The following is a 26,449-nucleotide window of genomic DNA, read 5'->3' as shown; positions in this document are numbered from 1 at the left end:
CAGTTGGTGTACCCATTTTAGCTTGACTATTCAAAGAATTGGTAGAACTATTGGACTCATGGGTGCAATGTCCAGATTTGGTTAAGTTTTTGCATGCAAGATGGTATTTTAGTACCCACTTGTTCACTGTACTGATCTGACATGCAGTACACAGGTTCCATTACTCTACTTTTGCATTTTCACAAAATAATGCCCCTTCTTTACACGGCTACTAAACGCTAGCGCCACCACCAAATTGTGGTGATAAGGAAAAGAGCTATCGACATTTCCGTGGTGCAGCTATCGCCCGTTTCTACTTGTAAACACGTGAGTAAAATTTATATTTTATCTTATATTTTCATTGATAGAACTTTCTTCGAAAATCGGAGAATGTAGTTCCGTGTAAGAACACTTTTACTACAGGTTGGCTGTGATTTCATTAAAATAATATGCAAATTGTGGTGTCAGGAGCTTTTCTCCCGAATCTGACAGTGGCACATTTTCATATCGGCCAGTATTCGGATACCATTCCGATGAATAGACACACTGTAAGAGCATACCTGCGCATGCAAATGGTGTAGAAATGATAAATGATTATATACGCACACACCATGAATAATAGAATCTCGGGTTAGAAGTAATATACCAGGATTTTAAAAAGTGGTGGCGCTATAACTCTAGTGATGGCGCTATACAGTAGTGGTGGCGCTGTTACGGCATCTAATAATACGAACTGCTGACGCATCCGGAACAAAACAAACACCAACATTCTCTAATTGATAAATATTCCTGCAAGGAATTATGCTATTACAGAAAGAAAAACACGATCATATTTTACTTACCATTATGAAACATTCTCTATCCAAAAAAAAACAAAACAAAATACTCACAGACCCTTGGGATTCTTGTAGTCAAAGTAAATATTTTCCTTTGTTTAAAATGTTAATGTAGAATTATTTTTAACCTTTAAATATTCTACTTAAATACAAACGTAAGTGTACTTTAAATTGAGGTCAAGAAAAATAGTAGCAATACTTTTATTTCAAACAAAGATTTGTGTCCAGGAAATAATTTGAAGATAGTGTAGAATTTATTTGTTATAATTATTAAGATTCTGAAAGTTACTCCCCTTTGTTTTTATACGTCGTTTGCATGTCATTGTAAACAAAAGTCCTTTCTGAAAAGTGAATACAGTACATTTTCAATTCCAATCGATTAAATATGATTAATCATTAGAGCTTAGATGTACAGTCTGAATCCATATACATGTAGATTATTTTGCGGTCATGTAGCGGTTACTACATGTATTTTGTCTAGTAACGTAATTTGGGTGTAGTGTGGGATAGGTTGATAACATCGGTTATTGTAGAAATTTCCATGGCTTGCAGACAGATATTTTTATATATTAAAAGTGAATATATCAGCCACTAATCATATATAATAGCGCCACCACTACTGTACAGCGCCACCACTTGAGTGATAGCGCCACCACTCTCAAAAATAGTCCTGTTTTAACTTTTTACTGTGTTTTTCGTAATTTTTTGGTGTATGGGAATACGTATAATTCATTTCTACACCATTTGCATGCGCAGGTATGTTCTTACAGTGTGTCTAATCATCGGAATGGTGTTCGAATACTGGCCGATATGAAAATATGCCACTGTCAAATTCGGGAGAAAAGCTCCTGGCACCACAATTTGCATAATATTTTAATAAAATTACAGCCAACCTGTAGTAAAAGTGTTCTTACACGGAACTACATTCTCCGATTTTCGAAAAAAGTTCTATCAATGAAAATATAAGATAAAATATAAATTTTACTCACGTGTTTACAAGTAGAAACGGGCGATAGCTGCACCACGGAAATGTCGATAGCTCTTTTCCTTATCACCACAATTTGGTGGTGGCGCTAGCGTTTAGTAGCCGTGCTTTACTTTCATATTTATTCAGTTGACAAGGCTTTGAGTAGTTGAGCATTGCTGTCCTCCAACATCTCTTGTTTAGACTCCAGTGGACCAGACTAGATTTCATTTAGTTAAGCTTGTTGGACAAGATTTATTGACAAGCCATTGAATTCTTAAGGGGCATTATGTTGCAATACTAATAATAGAAATTGGGGGAAAGTCTGGATCAGAATTACATTCCTGTTTTGTTTGAAGGAAAACAGATAAAACTAATTGAATCAGCAGGAAGATTGGTGACAGTTGATGTGGGAAGTTTTGATTAGAAACATTTTGATTGTTGTGTAATCTGCCAGTCTGGTCTTCCTCATATAAGAAAGCTGATGAAATGGATGGTCAGTTAAGAATGGTAACAAAAGTACATGTCATTGTTAATTCTGATATTGATGAATTGTTAATAGTGAGGAATATTGATGAAGTATGAATACTGATGAATTGTTCATTTTGATGAGTCATTAAAAATGATAAATTGTTAAACCGAAACAAGTCAATGAATAATCAATATTGAAAAATATGGTTATTAAAAAAGTACCTTAATCTGTGATGTTATTTTTGGCTGGAGTGGATTTTGCCAGGTGTGGATCACAAGGAAGCGCAGAGTGTGATCTGGCCTGGTAAAATACACATGAGTGGAATTTGTCATTGCAGATCAACGTAAATGTTTAAATGATGCTTTGATTAGATAATTCCTAGCAGTTTTGGGGTCAGGAGATGAAAGTTCTAGGTCACAGTGATCTCTAGACCAAAAATGATTTCTGCTCAATGAGTAAAAAATGCTTTGACCTACAGAACTCAGACATCATAGGACCATTGCCTGTGATCAGTATTTGACCCCTATAGTTTTGGGGATCAGTATGTCAAAGGTCAAGTGGGAACTGAAGATGGTTTCAGCTCAGTAAGTATAAGTAAAGAATGCTTTGACCTTCAGTTGTCAAACTTCATGGATCATTGCCTTTGATCTATATATGACCCTTTATGTTTTAAGGGTTAGTTGGTCAAAGGTCATGGTCATATTAACCTCAGAACTGAAAAAGGTTTCTGCTCAGTAACTTCAGAAATCATTTGCCTACTACTTTCAGACTTCATATAAGAGGATATCTTGTGGACATAGATGACCTGTTTTGTTTTAAGGGTCAGTATGTCAAAGGTTAAGGTCACAGTGACCTTCAGATAGAAAATGGATTTTGCTAAATAACCTTTTGGCTTATAGTCCTCAGACTTTATAGAATGATTGCTTGTGGTCAGGAGATGACCCCTATGGTATTGGGTGTGTGTTGGTCAAGGTCATACTGATCTTGGGACAGACCATCATTTTGGGGGGAGGGGGGGGGGGGAATGTGGGGCATACATGTTTTTCAAACAGCTCTTCTTTCTTTATATTTGTAATAGTAATCAATGCAAAGTGCACTTTTGCATATCTTAGTTTGTCTGCAGAATACTCACTTTATGGAAATTTAATTTCTTGGATACAGTATCATTCCCAGAGGCAGGAGCCATAGATTCAATACCAGACAATTATTAGATCTTAAACCACAAAATTGCATTTCAGGATTTTTCAGTCAGTGTCATTACTGAAAGCAATACATTGAGATCAAAGATACTAGTGGCACGCGATTGTTTTGCTCCATTTTCACTTTCAATTTTCTCCTGGACAGAAATTCATTTATATAAATATATTACCTTTAATACTGTGGTTAATAGTGTTGTTTTATGCTTAACGAACTGTTCATTATAACCTCTTTTAACGTTAACAACACCTGTTTACAAAAGCAGATAGTTTTTCCCAGCTGGACCAGTTTTTCAGTAAATCAAATTCTTTATCGTCTCTATAACAAACATATTTCATTTATTCTATAGAGGTTTGACTGTACATCAGACTGTTCACATGGCGTTAATGTCTAGCTGGAAAAAGTTCAGAAATTGTTTTACAGAAATAAGTAAATACAGTTAAAACGTGTATCTAAAAGTTTGATAAATCTGCCATTTTGTCGCCATGGGAACAAAATGGCCACAATTTTTATCAGATATTTAAATGCGCATAACTGTCTCATTTTTAAGCCAATTTTGAAAATTTCTTTCACGTCATTAAATAATTCAGGGAATTCTAGCAGATGGAATTAACAATCATAGGACCAACATTGCCTTTCCCTTTAATATCAAAACGTTACAAGCAAATATAGAAACTTTGAACAGATAATTTTGGAGAAAAAAAATTGTCAAGCTACTGCCAGTATATCTGTTTTTACAGTACAGTAAAACAGTGATCACTCCACTCAAAATTGCAAAGGGAGAACAAAATACTTGAGCTATTGGAAGTTAGAAAATATAAGAAAAACAGCCGAGGACTACATGAACATTGTGCTCGGGCAATCGGTATTTCACTGTACCGGGAATAAATTCAAGCTGCAGACATAATTAAAGTAGAAATGTTAGATTATCATTGTACAATCACACTGTTGTATGTTTTATTCCAAGTTTTGTTGTAATTACCTGATATCTTGGCGAAAGTATTGTTCCTAGCAGTGAAGAAGAATTTTGATTAAATTGTTCCACACCTATGTTGGAGGACACACCTATGTTGGAGGATTAAGTTATTCCTCCCTACTTGAAAGTATGTCTGGTATCTTTCCTTGGTGGTTTGTATTTTGCAAGCTAGTCCTTTGTTTTGTTAAATTCCAAGACAATTGTGATCTAAAATTAGATCAGCCAAAGTTGGGCATGATGTATGTGAATTCTTTGATACTCCCTCCATGTTTGTAAAGAAATCAATAAAATCAATTTTTGTTTTTACTGTTCTCCCACTATCATGTTGTAAGATAATTGTTTTTTCTATTGCACTGTATGCATTCCTTTCAATGTAATAAGTACTGACATTGAAGTATTTAAACATATTGCACAGTACCCTCATGTTTCATGTTCAAAAAGCTCAAGGGAATATTTTAGTATACATGCAAGTTGTACATGCTTCTTTCAGTGCAAAACCAAGCCATGTGTGTAGACTGAACATACATTTACCTCCAAATTGAAGAGTAGTTAAGTATAAATTGTGACATTTTCTACTTTTGGATTGAAAAGTACAAGTAACAGTAATCTAGTCATGAAGTTATGACTGAAATTGTTTTTACTTTCAGATTGAAGAGTACATGGAACAGTTACCCAATCACAAAGTACCAAGATTAGGATCTCCGGGCGAGAAATACCGTGACATTCAACTCATATACCAGCTCCCTAAACAAGATCTCTCAAGTGACTTTTGTAAGATGTTGGAAGGTCCAATGGAAGTGAAAGAGTTTAAGGTGTTTAGGGAGTTAAGAGACAACATTGCCATGGATTTGGGAGTCGTAAAACCTGCTCAAAAAACAACAGTAAGTTGGTGTTATGGTGAAAAGGCACCGCCAGGCCTCATGAAAATTTGTCAAATCAACAAAATATTTCTGTTAGGTAACCAGTGCCAAAGTTTAAGGTGGTATTTTGTTTTCAGTCTTTGTCTCATGGCATATTTCCTAATCAGCTAAGCTCGGCTGAGCCATATGCTCAGGCTGAACTTCAGGTGTATGGCATCCATTATCCATCATTTGTCATTCATAGTCCACAAGTTTGCTTAAACATTTTCTGAAATGTCTAGTCAGAATACATCAAACTTAGCCTGTAGAATCTTGACATGCATTTCTCTCAAGTTTCTTCAAATTGTTGTCTTGCCTGCACTTAGAGGGGCTACCAGAGCTAAAAAAGAAATAGCTTTGAAATGACTTCTTTCATGAACTGCTTGATAGATGTATGCCAGCTTGGTGCTGGACCTCTCTCAAGTTTGTTCAAAGGGTCTCCTCAACTGCACTTGGGAGAAACCTTATCAGAAGCAGCAATGTTTCTTCCTGATGATTCTTGCAGAATTGAAAGTGCACTTTAAAGAAAAGTAATTTATTATTTTCTTTTCTTCTATTTTAAGATCTATAGATAGAACATTATTATCTAAGCAATTATTCTCTTTCCTTTGAGATCTGTCTAGTATTTATTGAAGTTACATGGTTAACATTAATGTGTCTGGTATAAGGTACACTCAACAGGGAGATTGTCTATGTATTACTGGATGAAAATTGTAGTGTTTTTGTAATAGGAAAATTCACATGAGTTAATGGGAGTCCTGGGTATGATAGGTAATCCCCGTAATGTAATAATGTGAAATCATTTAATTTCATGGGCATAAAATATCATGGTATTGGCTTGAATGGCTTTTTCATGGGGAAAGGATTAATGGCAATGGTATTTATTCACTGGGATTTAATATCACGAGATGTCTCAATCAGGAAATCCACAAAACTTAATCCACCACAAAAAATAGTGATCTCACAGTAAACTTTTTTTTATCCCTTTAAGGTAGTTGGTCTGTAATGACAATTGGCAATTTCTTTTTGTTTACATATTCTCCATAGTGATTCATCATTCTTCAGTTGTTATACAAATAATTTTCTGTTATGGCCGAGGGATGCCGGAGGATAGGTACTCACACGGAAATTTCCGATTGTTATTATTGGTCCATTCCCTTGAAGGTAAGTAGCCTTAGTTTGTGAAACTGTAAGTCATGATTAAACACAGTTATATGGTCAAATTTCTAATTCTACATGATAACATGGTTGGAAATATGTAAATAAGCATGTGTGGGAATATTCATTCAAAGGTTTACAGCAGTATATGAAAAATCAGTCAAAGTCAGGTATTCTACCCTATCTTTTCCATTTGCTGGGGATCCACAGTGGCATAGTCAAAAGAATAATGGTCAAAACCTGCATAAATAGCTTGTTCACATAAAAAGCTATCAAAGTAAAGCTTTGTTGTGTGTCAAACAGATTAAACTACCGTATTTTGGTGCGTATAGGTTGCGGTAATGTATAGTCCGCATCTAATTTTTGCTCTGGAAATGGTTGGAAAATTTAAATTCTAGTGTATTAGTTGCAGTTAAATTTCGGATTTTTCCCCAGCAATATTTACTGGCAAAAAAGTTGTAGCAGCTGCCATATTGATGCCACGGACTGAATTATTATCAGAACCTGATTGGTGGAAATCGCAGTGTTATTTTCGATCCCAACCATTTCGTACCAACAGTAGTATCGGTAACAATCAAAGAAAAGCGGCTTTTTGACACTAATTGGCAGCAGTTGGTTTGTGTTTACATTCTGTAATTATGCAAATTAAAGTGTGAATTGTTTGCACAGCAATTATAACACCTTTCCGCATCATGTAATTAACCGCGTTCTTTTGATTCTGAGTAAAAAGATTAAAAAATATCTCTTTTTGGATTTTTTTTTCTTTTATTAAAAAATCAACAGTAAAAAATTTATCTTTCAAGTTTTTTAATACGCTAAGAATTAGTATATACAATGTTTGGAATGGAGGACGGATCTGTCCAGATTTTATCCAACCCGGAGTACATGTCAGTGGCGTCCAGTAAAATGAAAGTAGAAACAAACGTAATTCAGACTGCAAAAACATCTTTGAATTAAAGTCATTCGTAATTTTGATAGTCTGTATGGGTTGTTTACGATATATTTTATTGAAAGTAACCGCTATTGGTTGAAAAGCCATTGATATTGATATTTTTTATCCATTTTGTTCGTTCGTAACAGATGCACGTCATTTTGCGAGAGCTATGGTCAGAAAATTGGCCCGAAAAAATTCTGCTGGCAATGTTCTGTCGTATAGGTTGCAGGAACTTTTTCAGGCAGCAAAATGGGTAGAAAAAGTGCGATCTATAGGCACCAAAATACGGTACAGCTCATTTTGGTTGTTAGTGCCCAGACATTATGTATTAAGACCCAAAAGCCTGCACAAAACAGACCTCTGTTATACAAATACATTTATTGAACTCCATGATCCCAAAGGACCAGAAAATATAACAACACGGATTCCAAGTATGTTTTCTATAACAACCTTGGTACATTACTAAACATACTGTAAAATGTGTATTTGGTCTGATTTCTAGTATTTGTTTAGAGAGCTGCTAATGAAATTTTTGATATTGACAGATCAAATAATACTCATTAATCTCCTGTGACTGGTGGATGATAAAATTTTACTGTCCATGGGAATTAATGAACTGAGGTTTGGATGAACATGTTTTGTGGAGCTTTCTTGGTTTGTTCTGTAAAAAGCGCAAAAATCTGGTAATTTACAAGTCGTAAGTTTGATCCCCAGGTGAATGTGCAGTGGGTAGATTCATATTTATTTGTAATTTGTATATGGTTTTTATCTGTGTTGAGAAATTATCAAATACTTGCAGAGAATGTCTTTAAATTTGTAGACATACTATTTTATGGTTTTTGCCAAGGTTATTTTGTTGAAATATAAATGCAAAGAGTTAAAATAAATGAAATGATTGATTTGTTCTCTAGGGATTTAATTCTTAGGATTGGTACAACTATGTATCATGAAAATCAGTAATTATTTCACAGTAGATCAGTTCTGGTAAAGATTCAAGGAACATTGGATAGGTTTACTTACTGCTGTAATTGATGATAGATAAATAATGTTAAAAGCATTCATCAGACAAACAAACAAACAAACAAATGTTTTGTGATTTATGGATCCTGTATCTTCTACTCTTCCTCATTTTTCTCCATTATTTTTTACTTACTGGAAATCTGTCAGAAGCTTGACATTAATATGCACCTGTTATGTGTTTGATTGACAGCTACTCAGAAGATTAGAACAACATCTTAGCCATATTGCTAGGAATAAGATTATAGGAGTAGCCCCCCTTTCCACCATATGAGAGAACATGTTTCAAGTGGAATGCTGTTAATCATCCCCTGCTGAATGGGAAAGGGGATATGGTAATGGTCTACATCTGGGGATTCTTCTGTCAATCTGTCTGTGCATCTGTTACAACTTCTTTTTCAGGGAAATTACTCCAAAACTATTTAAGGGATTTTTTTCAAACATCATTTAATGATGTACACAAGAATAATAACCCAATCTTGCTTACATTTTGATGTTTCAGGGTGAGCTGATAGTGTAGGTGGATGGTTTGTTGTCCATTGTCTGTCATCCACTGACAGCTTCTCTTCTGAAACTACTGGTCAGAATTACACCAGACCAATGGTCTGTAGCATCCTGGCAGAGGCCTCTCTCAAGTTTGTTCCAGTGGTTTCACTTGACCAGTTTAAGCAGCGGCTAGAGCTGAAAAAATTAAAACAAACTTTAAATAATTCTTTTCATGAACTGCTTGATGGATCTTCATCAAATTTTATCTTCAGCATCAGTGTAAGGTACTCTGCCAGATTTGTTCAATGGGGGTATTTGTTCCCATTAAGTGGCCACTGGAGCTAAAAATTGGAAGTCTTTTAAAAGCTCCTTCTCATGATTTGATTGACAGATCTTTATTAACTTGGCTAGTAACATTGCTATAAGGTCCTCTAATGGGAAATTGGGGAGCAATTGTTCTCTTCTAGGGGCTGCTAGAGCTTAAAATAGAAAAAGAAATGAGAGGACTAGCCCCTGGATTGGAGAGGATAGGACAAGGAAGTGATGAGGCCCCATACCAGGGTAAATATATCATGGAACAGATTAGCCACTAGAGTTACATATAATTCCTTTTTGAATTTAGGTTGTGTGTTCATTAGCTAGTAAATGTAAAAAAAAAGGGTAAAAAAAAGGTGATATAGCAGTATTAGACAGTATTTATTCATAATACTCCTGTTGTATGTATGATGCTAAAATAAGCATCCAAAAGTCAACAATTAAATAGAAATGTGTCGTAAAATGTAAGGAATTCTGCTTGTACTTGATCTCATACTAACAAAATATAAACTAAAATAACATACAGATTTTAAAATTTTAAGTAACTGATTTCTATTTCAGAGCTGCTTCAGCTGTGGTGGTGAGATAGAGAGAGGGGAGCAGGTTGTCATAGCAGCAAAACTCAGTGAAGATGTTTGTTTCCATCCTGCATGTTTCACGTGCTCCACGTGTGAAGAACTGCTTGTTGATATGACCTACTGCCAGCATTCCAGAAAACTGTACTGTGAACGACACTATGCTGAATTAATACGACCACGATGTCCCGCTTGTGATGAGGTAAGTTTCGATTTTAAAAAGCCAAGCTAGGTTGAGTCTACGGATGTTATTATTTAAATGCAGTATGAATATTATTGCGATAAAGTTATGTGTTATTTTAATACCATGATGAGGTCCAAATGCTCAATAGGTAGCTAGAGGTCCAAGGGTCTATGCCAGAGTGAGGTCTGTATTCTCCATGTCCCATGTTGATTTAATAAATGATGATGACTTGTCATTCATTCTTCACCGGTAGTTTGTGTCAGGATTGTCAATTACATATAGAGAACAAATCAGTATGGTTAACTTATGGCTGTTACATAACTGAAAAACTGTTGAAAAACATCAAACAATTTATATTTAATGCAGATTGTATGTTCTTGTGAGTTTGAACAGAAAATTATTGCATTTTCTGTTTTTAGAAAAAAAGCTATAATTTGAAGCAGCAGTGTACTTAAGGTAGATAAGTAGCAGTGATATAATGTTTATGTTATATCATCAATTAACTCCCCTGTGATACTGAGCATTATAATGTGTATAATATAAAAGTTTTTTTTATCAGAAGATTTTTCTATAACGGTTTCGTTTTTTTCATATGTCTGTTTTTGCAATATGATGTGCTGGCACATCTGTATGTTTGTCTGTTTGTCTGTCAATAATAATTTGAATTCAGAGCATTACTTAAAAGCCATTTAAGATACCGATGTAAAAATTGGCATGTAAGTAGTAAGTGGTGATGAGACAATGTGCAGAGTGCAAAAACTGTGTTAGTAGGTCAAAGGTTAAATTTCACAAATTGAAGTCAAATATAACATGTCAGGGGCATAATTTTAAACCTGTTCAAGATTTTAGTTTAAAACTTGGAATATAGCTAAGTGGAGATGATGTATGCCTTGTGCGTTATGCTCCTCCTTTGGTAAAACAGTGATTTTGTGATAGTGCATGCCTTTGTCACTCTGTCCATCATTACATAACTTTAAAACCATTCAAAATATTGACTTCAAACTTTGTATAAAAGAAGCTTGCAGAGCAGCACAAAAACTAGATCAGAAAGGGAAAGGTTAAAAGGTCACAAATTGACGTCAATGGTCAAATTTGAAATTTAATTGTGACTTGTAAATTACAATGAAACTTAACACAGATTTTAAGGATTTTGAGACAGTGTGTTGCATGCAAGTCAGGTATGTACCTCCAAGGTGAAGGTCACAAACATTGGGTACTGTGCTACCTGAACTACAACTACAGCCCTGTGTCAAGTGTGCCATATTTTAAAAAGCCATTTCATGTTTGTTCCTGATTATCCACAAAGCTGTATAAAATGGTTTTTAATGAATTGCTGTGTAATAAATTAAGCATAATGAAATTTATACACTCTTAGAGAACTATCAAAAGCTTAAAAATGACTCAAGTAAAGGGAAAAACCAGGTGTGTAAGAGACATAAAACTTCTTTATATTTCATAGACCATTAATTGAATCCTTGATAGAAGAGTCAAACACCTGGAGGTGGACTACCTGTAGGTATAGGCCAGAAATTTCATTTTGATGTTAATTTTGGTAAAGTAATTATCAGATTTATTGAAAAACAGCTTTGAGCTTTATTTGCCTGGTGATAAAAAGGAGAAGCATTTAATGAGACATGTTTTAAGTCTTGAAATGGGGGCACAAGTTAAGGGTGAATGACACATTGGCCGTGTGTGAAGAAGGGTAGGTACGAGAGAGTGTACTTCCCTCCTGTATGTTCCCATCCCTTGACATTTTTAAAATAAGGTATGAGATAGTTCTGGAGTACCCAGATATCATTAATGTGAACACGTGAGACTGACGGGTATACCAACCTTACTGCAGAAATATTATCCCTTTTCCAAAATAGGTGCAATTTTGATGAGTATAGGTTCCTTTTCATATGACTATAGGGCTTGATAATTTACATAACGGTGATGTGTTTCTAAAGGGGAATAGTTAAAAAAAAAATATTCATGCATGCTTCAGGTAGAGTAAATATAAAAGTCATAAACTTATACAAGTTTAGTTTAAAGGATTTTAAAGATGATACTTGTTTAAGTTATTTGTTTCAGTTCAGATCCTATCACTGTTGAAATCCTTTATTGATGTGCCCAGGCTCTGTATCTAGTTGAACTTACAGGAACCTTAAAGAGGAAAATGTGTTTTTTGAATTGATATAAAAATAACTATTTAGCCTTGGTAGCCATGCCAGAAAACTTAATCTTCAACAATCCATCTGGTTGTCTTCCCTTGTAAGCTAAGCATAACTATAGCCTGTAGTGGTGAGGGGCAAGAGATAGTCTGTAACATTAGCCAGTGGTGTGTAAATTTGGTACATGTGTATACTGTATCTGAATTAAATCTAGGCTAATGTGTCCAAGGTTTCAATTCTGAGTTTGGAGACCAGTCTAAAACCACCAACATCTGATTGGTTGATTGTACACCGAGACATGAAATTGACCAATGGCAGGGCAGCATTCAGAGACTGGTCACAAAACTCAGTTTTGTAACTTCCACACCAATGAATGTGCCCCCATGGCAGAAAGGGACATTGGGAGTATTTTTTAGGAACTATATTCTTACTTTTACAATACATTTTGTAGAAACAGTTAGAATAATTACAAAACTTAGCAGACTGAGGAACAACACAGCAGGCAGAACATTTTGGAATAACATGAAGTTAATACCTGTTATGAATTTATATACTTCCTAGCCGGCAGATCCTATGATCCTTGCAAACAACCAGGAATTATGCCAGTTAAGACATGAAATTGTTGTTTCAGAAACATGAGATAGAAATAGTGTATCAGCATTTTCTAAATACCTGGTTACAAATAGGTTTGTAACATGGTCATAGGTAGATGAACTGTTTAGTTACAAAAACAAAAGAGAAATGTCCAGATTAATTACTCCAGTAATTTGTCATGATGTACATTTTTGTACTTTTTGTGCAGTTTGCTTGTAAGTAAGAATAAAGAAAGGTTGCTAATGAAAAATATCAGTGAAAGTTACAGCAAAAGTTTACTAAAATCTAGCTGCTGTCTGTCCATTCATAATTGTCAGGGATTTATTGAAGAAACAATTGTTTTTTCTTCAAGTGTGGGCACTTGACCCCTTAGGTGCCACTGAAGCTTAAAATAGAAATACCTTTTAACAACTTCCTCTCTTGAACTGCTTGATGGAGCTTCATTAAACTTGGTCTGTAGCATCTTTGTGAGACCAGCTCCCAAATTTATTCAAATGGGGGAAGCTTACCCCTTTTAGGGGCCACCAGAGAAAATAGAAATACCTTTAAACAACTTCTTCTCATGAACGGCTTAATGGATCTTCACCAAAGTTGGTCTTCAGCATCAATGCCTTATTCTAACACGACCAGCAAATAACCTACATACATGTAGAGCAAAATCTATCTCGGATTATTCTGCAATAAACCACTCGCGTGCAATGACATCATCCAATCCAGGTGCGTAGCATGGTTGTATAAAGTAGTTACCATTTTTTCTAACACTGTTGATACTAGTATATCGTGTTAGAAACGAAATAACAAGTTCCCAAGTGTGATTTAACTCGGGTTATTCTACAATAAACCACGTTTGGGAACTTATTATTTCTTAAACCTTCAAAAATGCCCTCAGCATTTTCAATGGTCTGTTTTTATTTCTCTCAGATTTAAAGTTCCTGATGAAAAAACTGTACAGGCCAAAACTGTGAAATTTAACAGCAACAAAAATAAAATGATTTTACAGTTTTACACCTACTTAGTCATTACACCCATTGCCTAATTTATTACACTAGTTATACATATATTATTATGCGTTCATGCATACATGCATGTAAAAGTAAAAATGCAAAATTTTTTTATCTGTTTAACCTTCCCATTTTTGTTTCAGAACGTTTAGTGAAAGTTAACTGCTTACTGCACCTAATTTTTTTTATCTATTATTTATAGAGTACATAAATTGGGATATTTTGAATTCCTACAGGTACTCAGGTATCTCATGCTGCAGTTTAATTTGTTGAATGTTTAAATGTTTTCAAATTGAATGTTTATGTGTTTAAGCTAGTCTGGATTTAGGAAAATTCATTTTAAAAAATGGATACTGTAAGCTGTTTATTATATATGTTTTTTTAATACTTTTTTGCTGTTAACATTTTAAAAGAAAGTTATTAAGATTTGTTGGATTATCATACCCATGTGTCTCCCTACCCCCATCTGGTTATTTGATCTTATAGATATTTTTTTCAAAATTTAGCTTGTCTTTCTTGTGACTGTCAGTTATCGTCTTCCCCCATCTTAAAAAAAAATTGATGATTATCTAAGAGTTGATGTAAAATTGCCTTTAATGGTACATGTACATGAAAAAACTGGTTTAAGATTAAAAAATCAAATCTGTCTTTTGGAAAAGGAGACATGCTATATTTTTTAGCCCACCACCATCATCAGATGGTGGACTATTCAAATCACTCTGCGTCCGTGGTCCTGCGTCCTTCCATCCGTCCGTCCTTCCGTTAACAATTTCTCGTTATCGCATCTCCTCAGAAACTACCAGGGGGATCTTGACCAAACTTTGTCAGAATGATGTATTGGTACCCTAGTTGTGTCCCCTAGAAAATCAGACTGGTTCATCAAATTTTTAGTAAGTTATGGCCCTTTGTTTATTTCTATAATTTACATAGATTTATATAGGGAAAAACTTTGAAAATCTTCTTGCCCAAAACCACAGAGCCTAGGGCTTTCATATTTGGTATGAAGCATCATCTAGTGGTCCTCTACCAAGATGATTGAAATTATTTCCCTGGGGTCTAATATGGCCCCGCCCCGGGGGTCACATGGTTTATATAGACTTATATAGGGAAAAACTTTGAAAAACCTCTTGTCCAAAACCACAGGGCCTAGGGCTTTGATATTTTGTATGTGACATCATCTAGTGGTCTTCTACTAAGATTGTTCAAATTATCCCCCTAGGGTCAAATATGGCCCCGCCCTGGGGGTCACATGCTTTACAAAGACTTATATAGGGAAAAACTTTGAAAATCTTCTTGCCCAAAACCACAGAGCCTAGGGCTTTCATATTTGGTATGAAGCATCATCTAGTGGTCCTCTACCAAGATGATTGAAATTATTTCCCTGGGGTCTAATATGGCCCCGCCCCGGGGGTCACATGGTTTATATAGACTTATATAGGGAAAAACTTTGAAAAACCTCTTGTCCAAAACCACAGGGCCTAGGGCTTTGATATTTTGTATGTGACATCATCTAGTGGTCTTCTACTAAGATTGTTCAAATTATCCCCCTAGGGTCAAATATGGCCCCGCCCCGGGGTCACATGCTTTACATAGACTTATATAGGGAAAAACTTTGAAAATCTTCTTGTCCAAACCACAAAGCCTAGGGCTTATATATTGTAATGTAGCATCGCCTGGTGGTTCTCTACCAAGTTTGTTAAAATTTTCCCCCTAGGGTCAAATATGGCCCCGCCCTGGGGTCACATGGTTCATATAGACTTATATAGGGAAAAGCTTTTAAAAACTTCTTGTCAATAACCTACAACATTCAAATTTGGACCACATGTATGGTTTTGAGTGGCAAGATGAACCTTGACATGAGTTGACCTTGATTTTGACCTAGTGACCTACTTTCACATTTCTGTAGCTACAACCTTCAAATTTGGACCACATGCATAGTTTTGTGCACTGAAATAAACTTTGACCTTGACATTGACCTAGTTACCTACTTTCCCTATTTTTAAGGTACAGGCTTCAAATTTGGACCACATGCATAATTTCGTGTTCCGAAATGAAATTTGACCTTGATTTTGACCCAGTGACCTACTTTCACATTTCTCAAGCTACAGCCTTCAAATTTGGACCACATGCATGGTTTTATGTACCGAAACAAACTTTAACCTTTACATTGACCTAGTGACCTACTTTCACATTTTTGAAGGTACAGGCTTCAAATTTGGACCACATGCATAGTTCTGTATTCCAAGATAAAATTTGACCTTGATTTTGACCTAGTGACCTACTTTCACATTTCTCAAGCTACAGCCTTCAAATTTGGACCACTTGCGTAGTTTTGTGTACCAAAATGAACTTTGACCTTAAGATTGACCTAGTGACCTACTTTTACATTTCTGTAGCTACAGGCTTTAAATTTAGACCACATGAATAGGATTGTGTACCGAAACAAACTTTGACCTTTACATTGACCTAGTGACCTACTTTCACATTTCTCAAGCTACAGCCTTCAAATTTGGACCACTTGCGTAGTTTTGTGTACCGAAATGAACTTTGACCTTAAGATTGACCTAGTGACCTACTTTCACATTTCTGTAGCTACAGGCTTCAGATTTAGACCACATGCATGGTTTTGTGTACCGAAACAAACTTTGACCTTTACATTGACCTAGTGACCTACTTTCACATTTCTCAAGCTACAGTTCTCAAATTTGGACCACTTGCTTAGTTTTGTGTACCGAAATGAACTTTGACCTTAAGATTGACCTAGTGACCTACTTTCACATTTCTGTAGCTACAGGCTTCAAATTTAGACCACATACATAGGATTGTGTACCGAAACAAACTTTGACCTTGACATTGACCTAGTGACCTACTTTCACATTTTTGAAGGTACGGGCTTCAATTTTGGACTACATGCATAGATTTGTTTCTGAAGTGAAATTTGACCTTGATTTTGACTAAGTGACCTACTTTCACATTTCTCAATCTACAGCCTTCAAATTTGGACCACTTGCATAGTTTTGTGTACCGAATTAAACTTTGACCGTAAGATTGATCTAGTGACCTACTTTCACATTTCTCAAGCTACAGCTTTTGAATTTGGACCACATGCACAGTGTTGTGTACGGAAATGAAATTTGACCTTGAGCTAGTCAGTAAGTCTTGAAATTTGGAACACTCAAAAATGGCACATTGGTGGGCGCCAAGATCACTCTGTGATCTCTTGTTTATTCATGGTTTGGACTTGAATTTGCAGCACATGACATAAATTTTGTATTTTACATTTTTGTTGAGATTTAATTGATGGTGGATGACTATCTGCACCTTGTTACAAAGAGTATTAATGATTTTGCACTTATCTTGATTTTCAAAAAAAGAAGAAATTACTTTTGGCTCAGATGTGAATTTAGTATTACAGGTTATTTGACACAAATGAATTATTTATTATAAAATTCAGAATTTCTGCTAGATTTAAAATGATATTATAATACCAAAACAGGACCATTTTGTAAAACTAGACTTACACCTTCAAGAAAAAAAAAATCAATCAAAAACTAGGAAGTCACATCTATATTGTGGGATATTTAATTGGTAAATCTCTGCTGCATGAGTCATGGATACTTTTGTTGTAAGGTAAACCCCTATTAACAGTATTTTTGAAAATGTAAAATTCAATATTTTGAATACTTATATTAAAATTTCATGTTTGTTATAGTCTATATTGGAGTTGAGCATTATTTTTTGGTCTGTATGTCCTGTCAGTCCATCATGTCTACTCCATGCATATATTTTAACCACTGTCAAGATATTCATTAACTAGGATCAGCTGTCAACCTCACCAAGACCACATGCAGAGCACACAACCAATGTCATTAGGTCCAGGGTCAAGATCACATTTGGTGGCAAAAATGTCAAACAGCTTAACCTTACCAAGGCAACATGCAGAGCGCAGAATCCAGGTCACTAGGTCCAAGGTCAAGGTCATACTTGAAGGTCAAAGGCAACATGCAGAGCACACAACACAAGTCACTAGGTCCAGGGTCCAGGTCATACTTGAAGGTCAAATATGTCATGTTCACAAAATTTTACTTTTTCTGTAGAAATGGCATCTGGGGGTATTAATCACTTTTAGTGATAGCTCTAGTTTTTATCTAAACAAAGCAATATTGACATGCCATTTATGTACAGTCACCAAGAAAGAGTGCTTCCATATTTAAATTAAAAAATTTTAAAAGATATTTATCAAAGAATCAAAATGATATAATATGTTACACTTAATACACACACTGATTGATTAGTGAGTGTACAGAGTAACTCACTAGATGTTAACACACTGTTTTTGTACCCCCCAACAACAAAGTTGTCTGTGTCTGTCCGTAGACACAATCTTGTGCGCACCATCTCTCCTCATCCCCTTGACACAATTTAATGAAACTTCACACAAGTGATCAGTAACAATAGTAGTTGTGCATGGGGCATTTTAGGTTCTTTCAGAAAATGTTTTTGCAGAGTTACGGGACTTTGTTTTTTGTTACTATACTATATACATAGACACAATCTTGTGCGCACCATCTCTCCTCATCCCCTTGACACAATTTAATGAAACTTCACACAAGTAATCAGTAACAACAGTAGTTGTGCATGGGGCATGTTAGGTTCTTTCAGAAAACATATTTGCAGAGTTAAGGGACTTTGTTTTTTGTTACTATACTATATACATAGACACAATCTTGTGTGCACCATCTCTCCTCATCCCCTTGACAGAATTTAATGAAACTTCACACAAGTGATCAGTAACAACAGTAGTTGTGCATGGGGCATGTAAGGTTCCTTCAGAAAACATATTTGCAGAGTTACGGGACTTTGTTTTTGTTACTATACTATATACATAGACACAATCTTGTGCGCACCATCTCTCCTCATCCCCTTGACACAATTTAATGAAACTTCACACAAGTGATCAGTATCAACAGTAGTTGTGCATGGGGCATGTTAGGTTCTTTCAGAAAACATATTTGCAGAGTTACGGGACTTTGTTTTTTGTTACTATACTATATACATAGACACAACCTTGTGCGCACCATCTCTCCTCATCCCCTTGACACAATTTAATGAAACTTCACACAAGTGATCTGTAACAACAATAGTTGTGCATGGGGCATGTTAGGTTCTTTCAGAAAACATATTTGCAGAGTTATGGGACTTTGTTTTTTGTTACTATACTATATAAATAGACACAATCTTGTGCGCATCATCTCTCCTCATCCCCTTGACACAGTTTAATGAAACTTCACACAAGTGATCAGTAACAACAGTAGTTGTGCATGGGGCATGTAAGGTTCTTTCAGAAAACATATTTGCAGAGTTACGGGACTTTGTTTTTGTTACTATACTATATACATAGACACAATCTTGTGCGCACCATCTCTCCTCATCCCCTTGACACAATTTAATGAAACTTCACACAAGTGATCAGTATCAACAGTAGTTGTGCATGGGGCATGTTAGGTTCTTTCAGAAAACATATTTGCAGAGTTACGGGACTTTGTTTTTTGTTACTATACTATATACATAGACACAATCTTGTGCGCACCATCTCTCCTCATCCCCTTGACACAATTTAATGAAACTTCACACAAGTGATCTGTAACAACAATAGTTGTGCATGGGGCATGTTAGGTTCTTTCAGAAAACATATTTGCAGAGTTACGGGACTTTGTTTTTTGTTACTATACTATATAATTTGACACAATCTTGTGTGCATCATCTCTCCTCATCCCCTTGACACAGTTTAATGAAACTTCACACAAGTGATCAGTAACAACAGTAGTTGTGCATGGGGCATGTAAGGTTCTTTCAGAAAACATATTTAAAGAGTTACAGGACTTTGTTTTTTGTTACTATACTATATACATAGACACAATCTTGTGTGCACCATCTCTCCTCATCCCCTTGACACAATTTAATGAAACTTCACACAAGTGATCAGTAACAACAGTAGTTGCAAAGTGCATGGGGCATTTTAGGTTCTTTCAGAAAACATATTTGCAGAGTTACGGGACTTTGTTTTTTGTTACTTTACTATATACATAGACACAATCTTGTGCGCATCATCTCTCCTCATCCCCTTGACACAATTTAATGAAACTTCACACAAGTGATCAGTAACAACAGTGGTTGTGCATGGGGCATGTTAGGTTCTTTCAACAACAAAAATGGCAGAGTTATGGGACTTTGTTTCTTGTTAACATACTATGTACATACAGTCTGCATGTGCAATCTTGTGCGTGCCTAATCTTCCGAACCCTTGCACACAATTTAATGAAACTTCACACAAGTGATCAGTACCAACCCTAATTGTGCATGGTGCATGTTACGTTCTTTTAGATAAATATTCTGCATAGTTATGGGACTTTTTTTACCATACTTTACACATACAGTCTATATACATACAGTCCACATAATTATGCAATCTTGTGTGCGTCAAATTGCAATGTACTGTGTCAGTGCATGCGGGGGGTACATTCATCACCTTTAGTGATAGCTCTAGTTAGATTCTGCAGGGATGTATTATGTCCCTTTCGGATTTGTTGAAATCCAGTAAAACATGGTCATCTTGACATCATGTCAGCCCACTGCTTGCATACATTCTGTAATAGTTCTTTCCTATTTCATCCAATATTTTACATAAAATTACATTAAAATCAAAAAGATGTATATTAGAACCATGTTTAAATATATTTAAACACTCTGAATCATGGCATGAAACAAACCTTTTCATCTTGTTAATGTATTTAAGCATGATTCCTCGGTAAATTACTTCTTTAGTAATAATTTAGTGCATTACACTACTTATCATTCACGAAAGCATGGTATAAATGTATATGTGCAGATAAAATATAAAGGTGTTTATTATTTATAATTGGTATGGTTGAACACACAGTTACCAGTCTGTAAAGGAAATGTTAATATTTTCTTGATAAGTAATTGGTTAACTGAAATTAAATAATATTTGTGTTAATATTGAACTGCTCAACTGACACATTTATTCTAAAATTTAATGATTTGTACACTGAATACTGAAATCTTTCATGCTCCAGAAATGTTGGTTTTTCTTTAGGGCTGATCTTTACTGTGTAAAACTGTTGTGACTGTATATGGATGTTGGAGCAGATTCAGAAGTTTAGCTCTGAGGTGAAAACTTTCATTTCAAAATTTTTGCATATCTTGATCTTTGATGGGAATCTTCGGTCTGTGACCCACCAACACTAGTCTACTGTGTCATATTTTAAGCCAAATTAACAGTGTCTTTTTATTCATAACCAAATTAACCCCGCTTTTCTTTTCTGGACAAGTTGTAGGTACTTTCTTTAATATCCATATTGTACAACTCAAAAATGCGAAAATCTATGGTGTCCTTTAAGTAATTTTTTTTTGTCTTTTCTGTATACTTTCACAGAACATGATTTGCCTTAGAAGACCAATATCTCTGAAGTTAAATATTGATGGTGTCAAATAGATATTGGTCATCCCTGTAGACAGATACTTTCAGCTTTTTAAAATAAATAAAGACAGCAGCTGCCTAAGTCAAAGCCTTAGAGGGTTGACTGCTGTTAAATGTATTGTAAGACGAAAGTATGTAGTAGTCATCGGTTCACAGGATAGAAAGGGGAGGCAATCAGCATTAATTCTACATAAGAATGACAAAATAACAACAGCTTGGCACCAAAAAAATAATTTCTTTGCTTTTACGTATATGTGCACTTAATATGTTCTTGAAACTATCAGTAATATGAATCTAGTTGCCGTTGATCCTGATCAGAAATAGTGTTTAAGAAAATTTAGTCTGAATGAAATTAGTGTTTTTAACATGTAAGATACGTTACTGAACTACTTGGGTATGTTTTATGCACATATAAAAGGAATGGTACCTATTTACAGAGTACTATATCTTATCATTCATATTGGTATAATATTTTCTTTACCCATAGGTACTGATTTAAACTTTGCTTTTACTGAAAAAATTTTACAGACGTTTCTTGTAGATATTATTTCAAAACAGTAAACATATCTACAGTTAAATTTATTACTGACTTAACAGTTCAGCATAAGCTAAATTTCTGACATCAACTGAACTTTAAACACCAAAATTATGTCATAATAAAACCAGTAGGCTACAGTTTATTGATAATTTTAACACAAATAAGCTCATCTGGAACAAGAACTAATTCTAAACTAAAGATACCAAATGTAACGTATCTTGTCTTGTATTCAAACATTCTACTGAGAAGTCAAAAACAATTAAATCTCAACACCTGATAAACTACAAAGCAGATGTTATAGGAGAGATCGCCGTGACGTCACGCGTTAACATCTGTTTATCTGGTGGTTGGCAAAACAAATGATTTTAAACACCGTTTGCGTATTGAATCAGAATTTTTAATTTTTAATAACTTTTTTGCTCATTTATGGATTTTCAAAATTCAAAAAGATTTGAAATACTAACAATCTTCATATTTTTATATCCAAATATCTTTTTTCAATGAATAACCGTTTTAAATGACATATAATTTTAAAAGCGGCGTAGTGATTTTCACAACCTTTAGAAAAACAGTGTAAGTTAAGCGTTCATAATTAATCCATTTTATTTCGAAATAACAATTAAAAGTAATCAATAAATTGCTTGTTTTATAACCTTTCCATTGATCAAAAAATTATTTATGTAATTTGTGTTTTAAGAAAGTTTAGACCGTTAGAAAAAGATCACTGTTTACAAAAAACATGGACGGTCGGCTTCTGCCCACCCGATCACTGTCTTATCAGTTCTAAAAATAGAATTTGTATACAAACAAGATCTCTCCTATATACCGGAACCCTAATTACTTATATATACTCTCGCAGATATACTGGAACACAGAGAAACTCATTGGTAACGTGTCTTGCATACTCTAGTTGCGGTCAGCAACTTGTTTACAATAACATTATTTTTTATTTTTGTCTAGGAGAAATGAAATCTCAAAATTTTCAGCTGGCTTGTGTTCGTTTGCGGCGACTAGAATATCAGCAAAGGAAACCGAAAATTCGTCTACAAAATTTGTACAAAACACCATCTCATGATTTAGTTTCATAAAACTAATGTGTGCCTCCTCTTCATCGGTATCCATCACTTTGGCCAAGTATCACTTCCCGTTGTAAGTTGCGGCCCCAAATGACTCGACATCGCGATTTTATTGAAAACACAGACAAAGACAAATTGATGTGTGTCAGTTTGCGAAGACATGATTATTGAGCAGTAAATAATACAGATCCGGATCAGCTGCCACTTTTTTAGGTCTATACAGTTTGCAGCATAATAATTGTGGTTTTTAACAACAAGTACTTTCGTGACTTTTGACACTTTTTGTTTCAGAGAATTGATTGAGTAAGAAGAGGTATATCTTAAAAATAAAAATAGTTACTTTTACCAAATATAAAATACTTCGAGTCTTGGTGCCTAAATCTGATTTCAGTATGTTTGCAATTGTTTCTATGGTCATTTACAACTAAAAAGGGATATACCTTTCTCGGAAGTATCACCTTCACGTTTGTTACCGTAGATCCGGTGAACCTTCCACGCATAACAATAATTATCATTATCTTTAATATTTATCATCAGTATTAATCATTATTATAAAAATACAAATCATAATAATAGTATTAATTATGAATTATTATTATTATTACAATTATTATTATTATTATTAGATCTATATTACGAATATAGTAAGTATTATTATAATGATGATGATGATGATTATTATAATTATCATTATACATGTTATATTTGTATTGTTGTTATCGTGTTGTTGTTGTTTGCAAAAATGTAATATATATATTAAGATAGGATTGTATGATTTCAGTCGTTCTATCAGCAAGATACGTTACCACTACACATATAGTCCAATTGTTAGCATTGGGTAAAAAATCAAACACTTTAACTAGAAATACATGCTCATTGTGCTAGTGCAAATACACATCTGCGACATGTTCCTCTTATATAAGGAAAAATGGTAGACATTTCTTCAAAACATCAGCTGTTCATTTAAGAACTGACTATATCTACATGATGCATGAAATGCCTATGTTAAAATGGACGCGATACTTGGACAAACCATTTTGTTTAAAATACGTTGTGCGTAAGATACCTCAACCATTGTTAAAGAAAAGTTTTCCTGCCATGGAAATGTTATTTTTACGATTAAATATGACGTAAGGACAATATTTCGAAACAGCAAGATACGTTACTGTCTGTGTAAGAAACGTTACCATAACTGCACGTCCAAATGGCACAGGCATTTCATTTCGATTTCTGAAATTGTTGTTTGTCGTAGTAAAACAGTTTCATAAAGACATAAACAGCAGTTGGTGTAATAAAATCTGCCAGAATAATATCATTATTTAGATATAAAATTGACTTACCCCGATTTCAGATGATGCAGAGAGCAGTATACAGACACAAAACAATGGTAAAATGGCTTCCAAAATTACGAAGTTATTGACACACTGAATCATGTTTTTAGTACTGTCAGAAATCGATGCGATTACATCATAAATATATTGTTGTGTCTAAGTGCTTGCTAGACTGTATCGTATCTTGCAGTAACGTATCTTGCGAGATTAAAGTTGATTAGGGTTTCATGAAAGAAAATTAACTTCATATTGTTTAAAATTAAGTTTCTGTTAAATGTCATGTGAACAGCGAGTCAGCAATACTTTTAAATCTTGACCATTCTGCTTCATTCCAAAGCTTTAACTGCTTTTACAGGTAACGTATCTTGCATGGGTTAAAGTAGCATTGCCGATTTCAATATTTGACCCATTTTAAAAAGATCAGGTGTTATTGGTGGATGTATATGATATCAATTCGGAGTAGCAAATTGATTCTTTAGTTCAGAAATCACTATTGGAGGCACAATAGATCGTTCTTAATTATATTTTTGTACTGAGATTTCCATGTAACGTATCTTGCAGCCATTTTGGAGACAACGTGTTTACGATTTTATCAAACAAGATATACATGAAGTATTTCTCTGGTGATATTTTTATTCCTACTGTGACAATGCTAAATACAAAAAAACACTAATTAGCACCGGAAATAAGTTTTCCCTGTTATTTGCACACAGACAAATTGAATACTTTGAAGTGGCGACATGAACATTTTCATTATTTTGTTTTGATAAATGGAATATCTCACCTAATGTTGACATCAAAAGTACAAAGTAAGTGTTTGTCTGCTTAGATGTATTGTAGTTTTGCATAACAAAACCCAATAGACCCAAATATACCAGTCAGATTATCCTATACTTGTCTGAGACACAAAATGAGAGCAAATTTACATTCTTATTTAGAATCAGTGTCAGGGGAGTTAATTTGAAAACAAGTGACATTGTCAGATATGTTGTTTAAAGTGCATTTGAGAAATAGATTTTCAAAAAATGCAAAGTTCAATCAGTGAAACAAGAAGAAGCTGTGGTTTTGGTTTAAAGTACAGGAGATATCACAGGAAACAGCAGTGGTGAAGTGTTAATAAAGGGGAAATAGCAAAATTTTGAGTGATATATATCAGTACTTTTGTCTTCAGTTCATTTAGAATTTTATAGTACTGATTTTCCAAAATACACATTAACTTGTCTGGCTTTAGCTTATAGGTGATTGCTTGTTTTAAAATAGTTTTCTCATTTGACATTTTTGCTCTTACAGTTTTGCCCCGATATCAAGAAAAGGGACATAATTATATAAAATTTTACAGCTTCAGGCGTTACCTCCTTTGAACAAAACAGACTGTTAAAATTTTCAACTTGTCCATATTTAATGATGACAACTAGATACAGACATAGAGCAGATGCAGTGGTCCAATGGTAATACTATCTGACTGTGAAACCAGGGGTTGTGAGATCGAGCCCCCGCTCCTCCAACCAAGAATTACTAACATTGGGATAAAAGTTACCTGTATAGGTGTTTATACATGTAAAGCCAAAGAACCAGGGACGCTTCTGAAATCAGTGTGTCTTCTGTATCTGGCACTTAAAATCCTCCCACTAACGTTACTAACAATCTTCAGGGTTACTAATGGCAACTATGAAAGCTTACATACAACAGATGTAGACACCATACCCTGAGTAGGTCTTACATCTATCCCATCTTCCATAAAGTTAGAGCTGTAACTAAATTCAAGTTACCATTATTTCCTATAAATCTTTTGCCCACATTGTAAGTCCTCTGCATAATAACATTAATTTTCTTCACAGAAAATCTTATTTCCAAATGTCCAATGTTAGATATCAAAGAAAATGGTTGCCATGGCAACAAAGTAGGTTTATATGCCAAACAATAAACATTGGTGTAATATTTTGTGCTGAATGTGCAGCATTAATGTTCCTGGGATAAACAAAAATCTAATGTTATAGTCCTGAAGGGCAAATGTTTATCAAGAAATGGTTTATAGAAGAAAATCAATATTTTGTAACTGTGTTTTATCAAAATATACACTACAGAGTGCCAAGAATTACTACTATCCAGTAACTGGGAGAGGGCATACCATTGTAGGAAGATTGAGAAAAAATCTTAAAAAATTGTGACCGCTGTTTTGTTCAGAGGAGAAATCCCAAAGCCTTCCGGATGTCCCTTCTTTCCTTAAAACATGGGGATATCAGAGCCTGAAAACATAGGGTTA

General features: G+C 34.6%; 1 protein-coding gene across 6 annotated transcripts in view; it reads left to right on the top strand.

Moving 5' to 3' along the window:
* Positions 1-26,449, top strand: part of LOC123552490 (prickle planar cell polarity protein 3-A-like) — a 159,415-nt gene that overhangs the window by 77,443 nt on the left and 55,523 nt on the right. For all 6 annotated transcript variants that reach the window (XM_053541995.1, XM_053541994.1, XM_053541996.1 and 3 more), the window contains 2 exons: positions 5,072-5,305; positions 9,795-10,010. In XM_053541995.1, the coding sequence (XP_053397970.1) occupies positions 5,072-5,305; positions 9,795-10,010 (450 nt within the window). The remainder of the gene's footprint in view (positions 1-5,071; positions 5,306-9,794; positions 10,011-26,449) is intronic.

This window comes from Mercenaria mercenaria, chromosome 4 (genome assembly GCF_021730395.1).
Source record: "Mercenaria mercenaria strain notata chromosome 4, MADL_Memer_1, whole genome shotgun sequence".
In the NCBI taxonomy this organism is placed as follows: Eukaryota; Metazoa; Mollusca; class Bivalvia; order Venerida; family Veneridae; genus Mercenaria; species Mercenaria mercenaria.
This window is presented reverse-complemented; position numbering and strand designations above follow the sequence as displayed.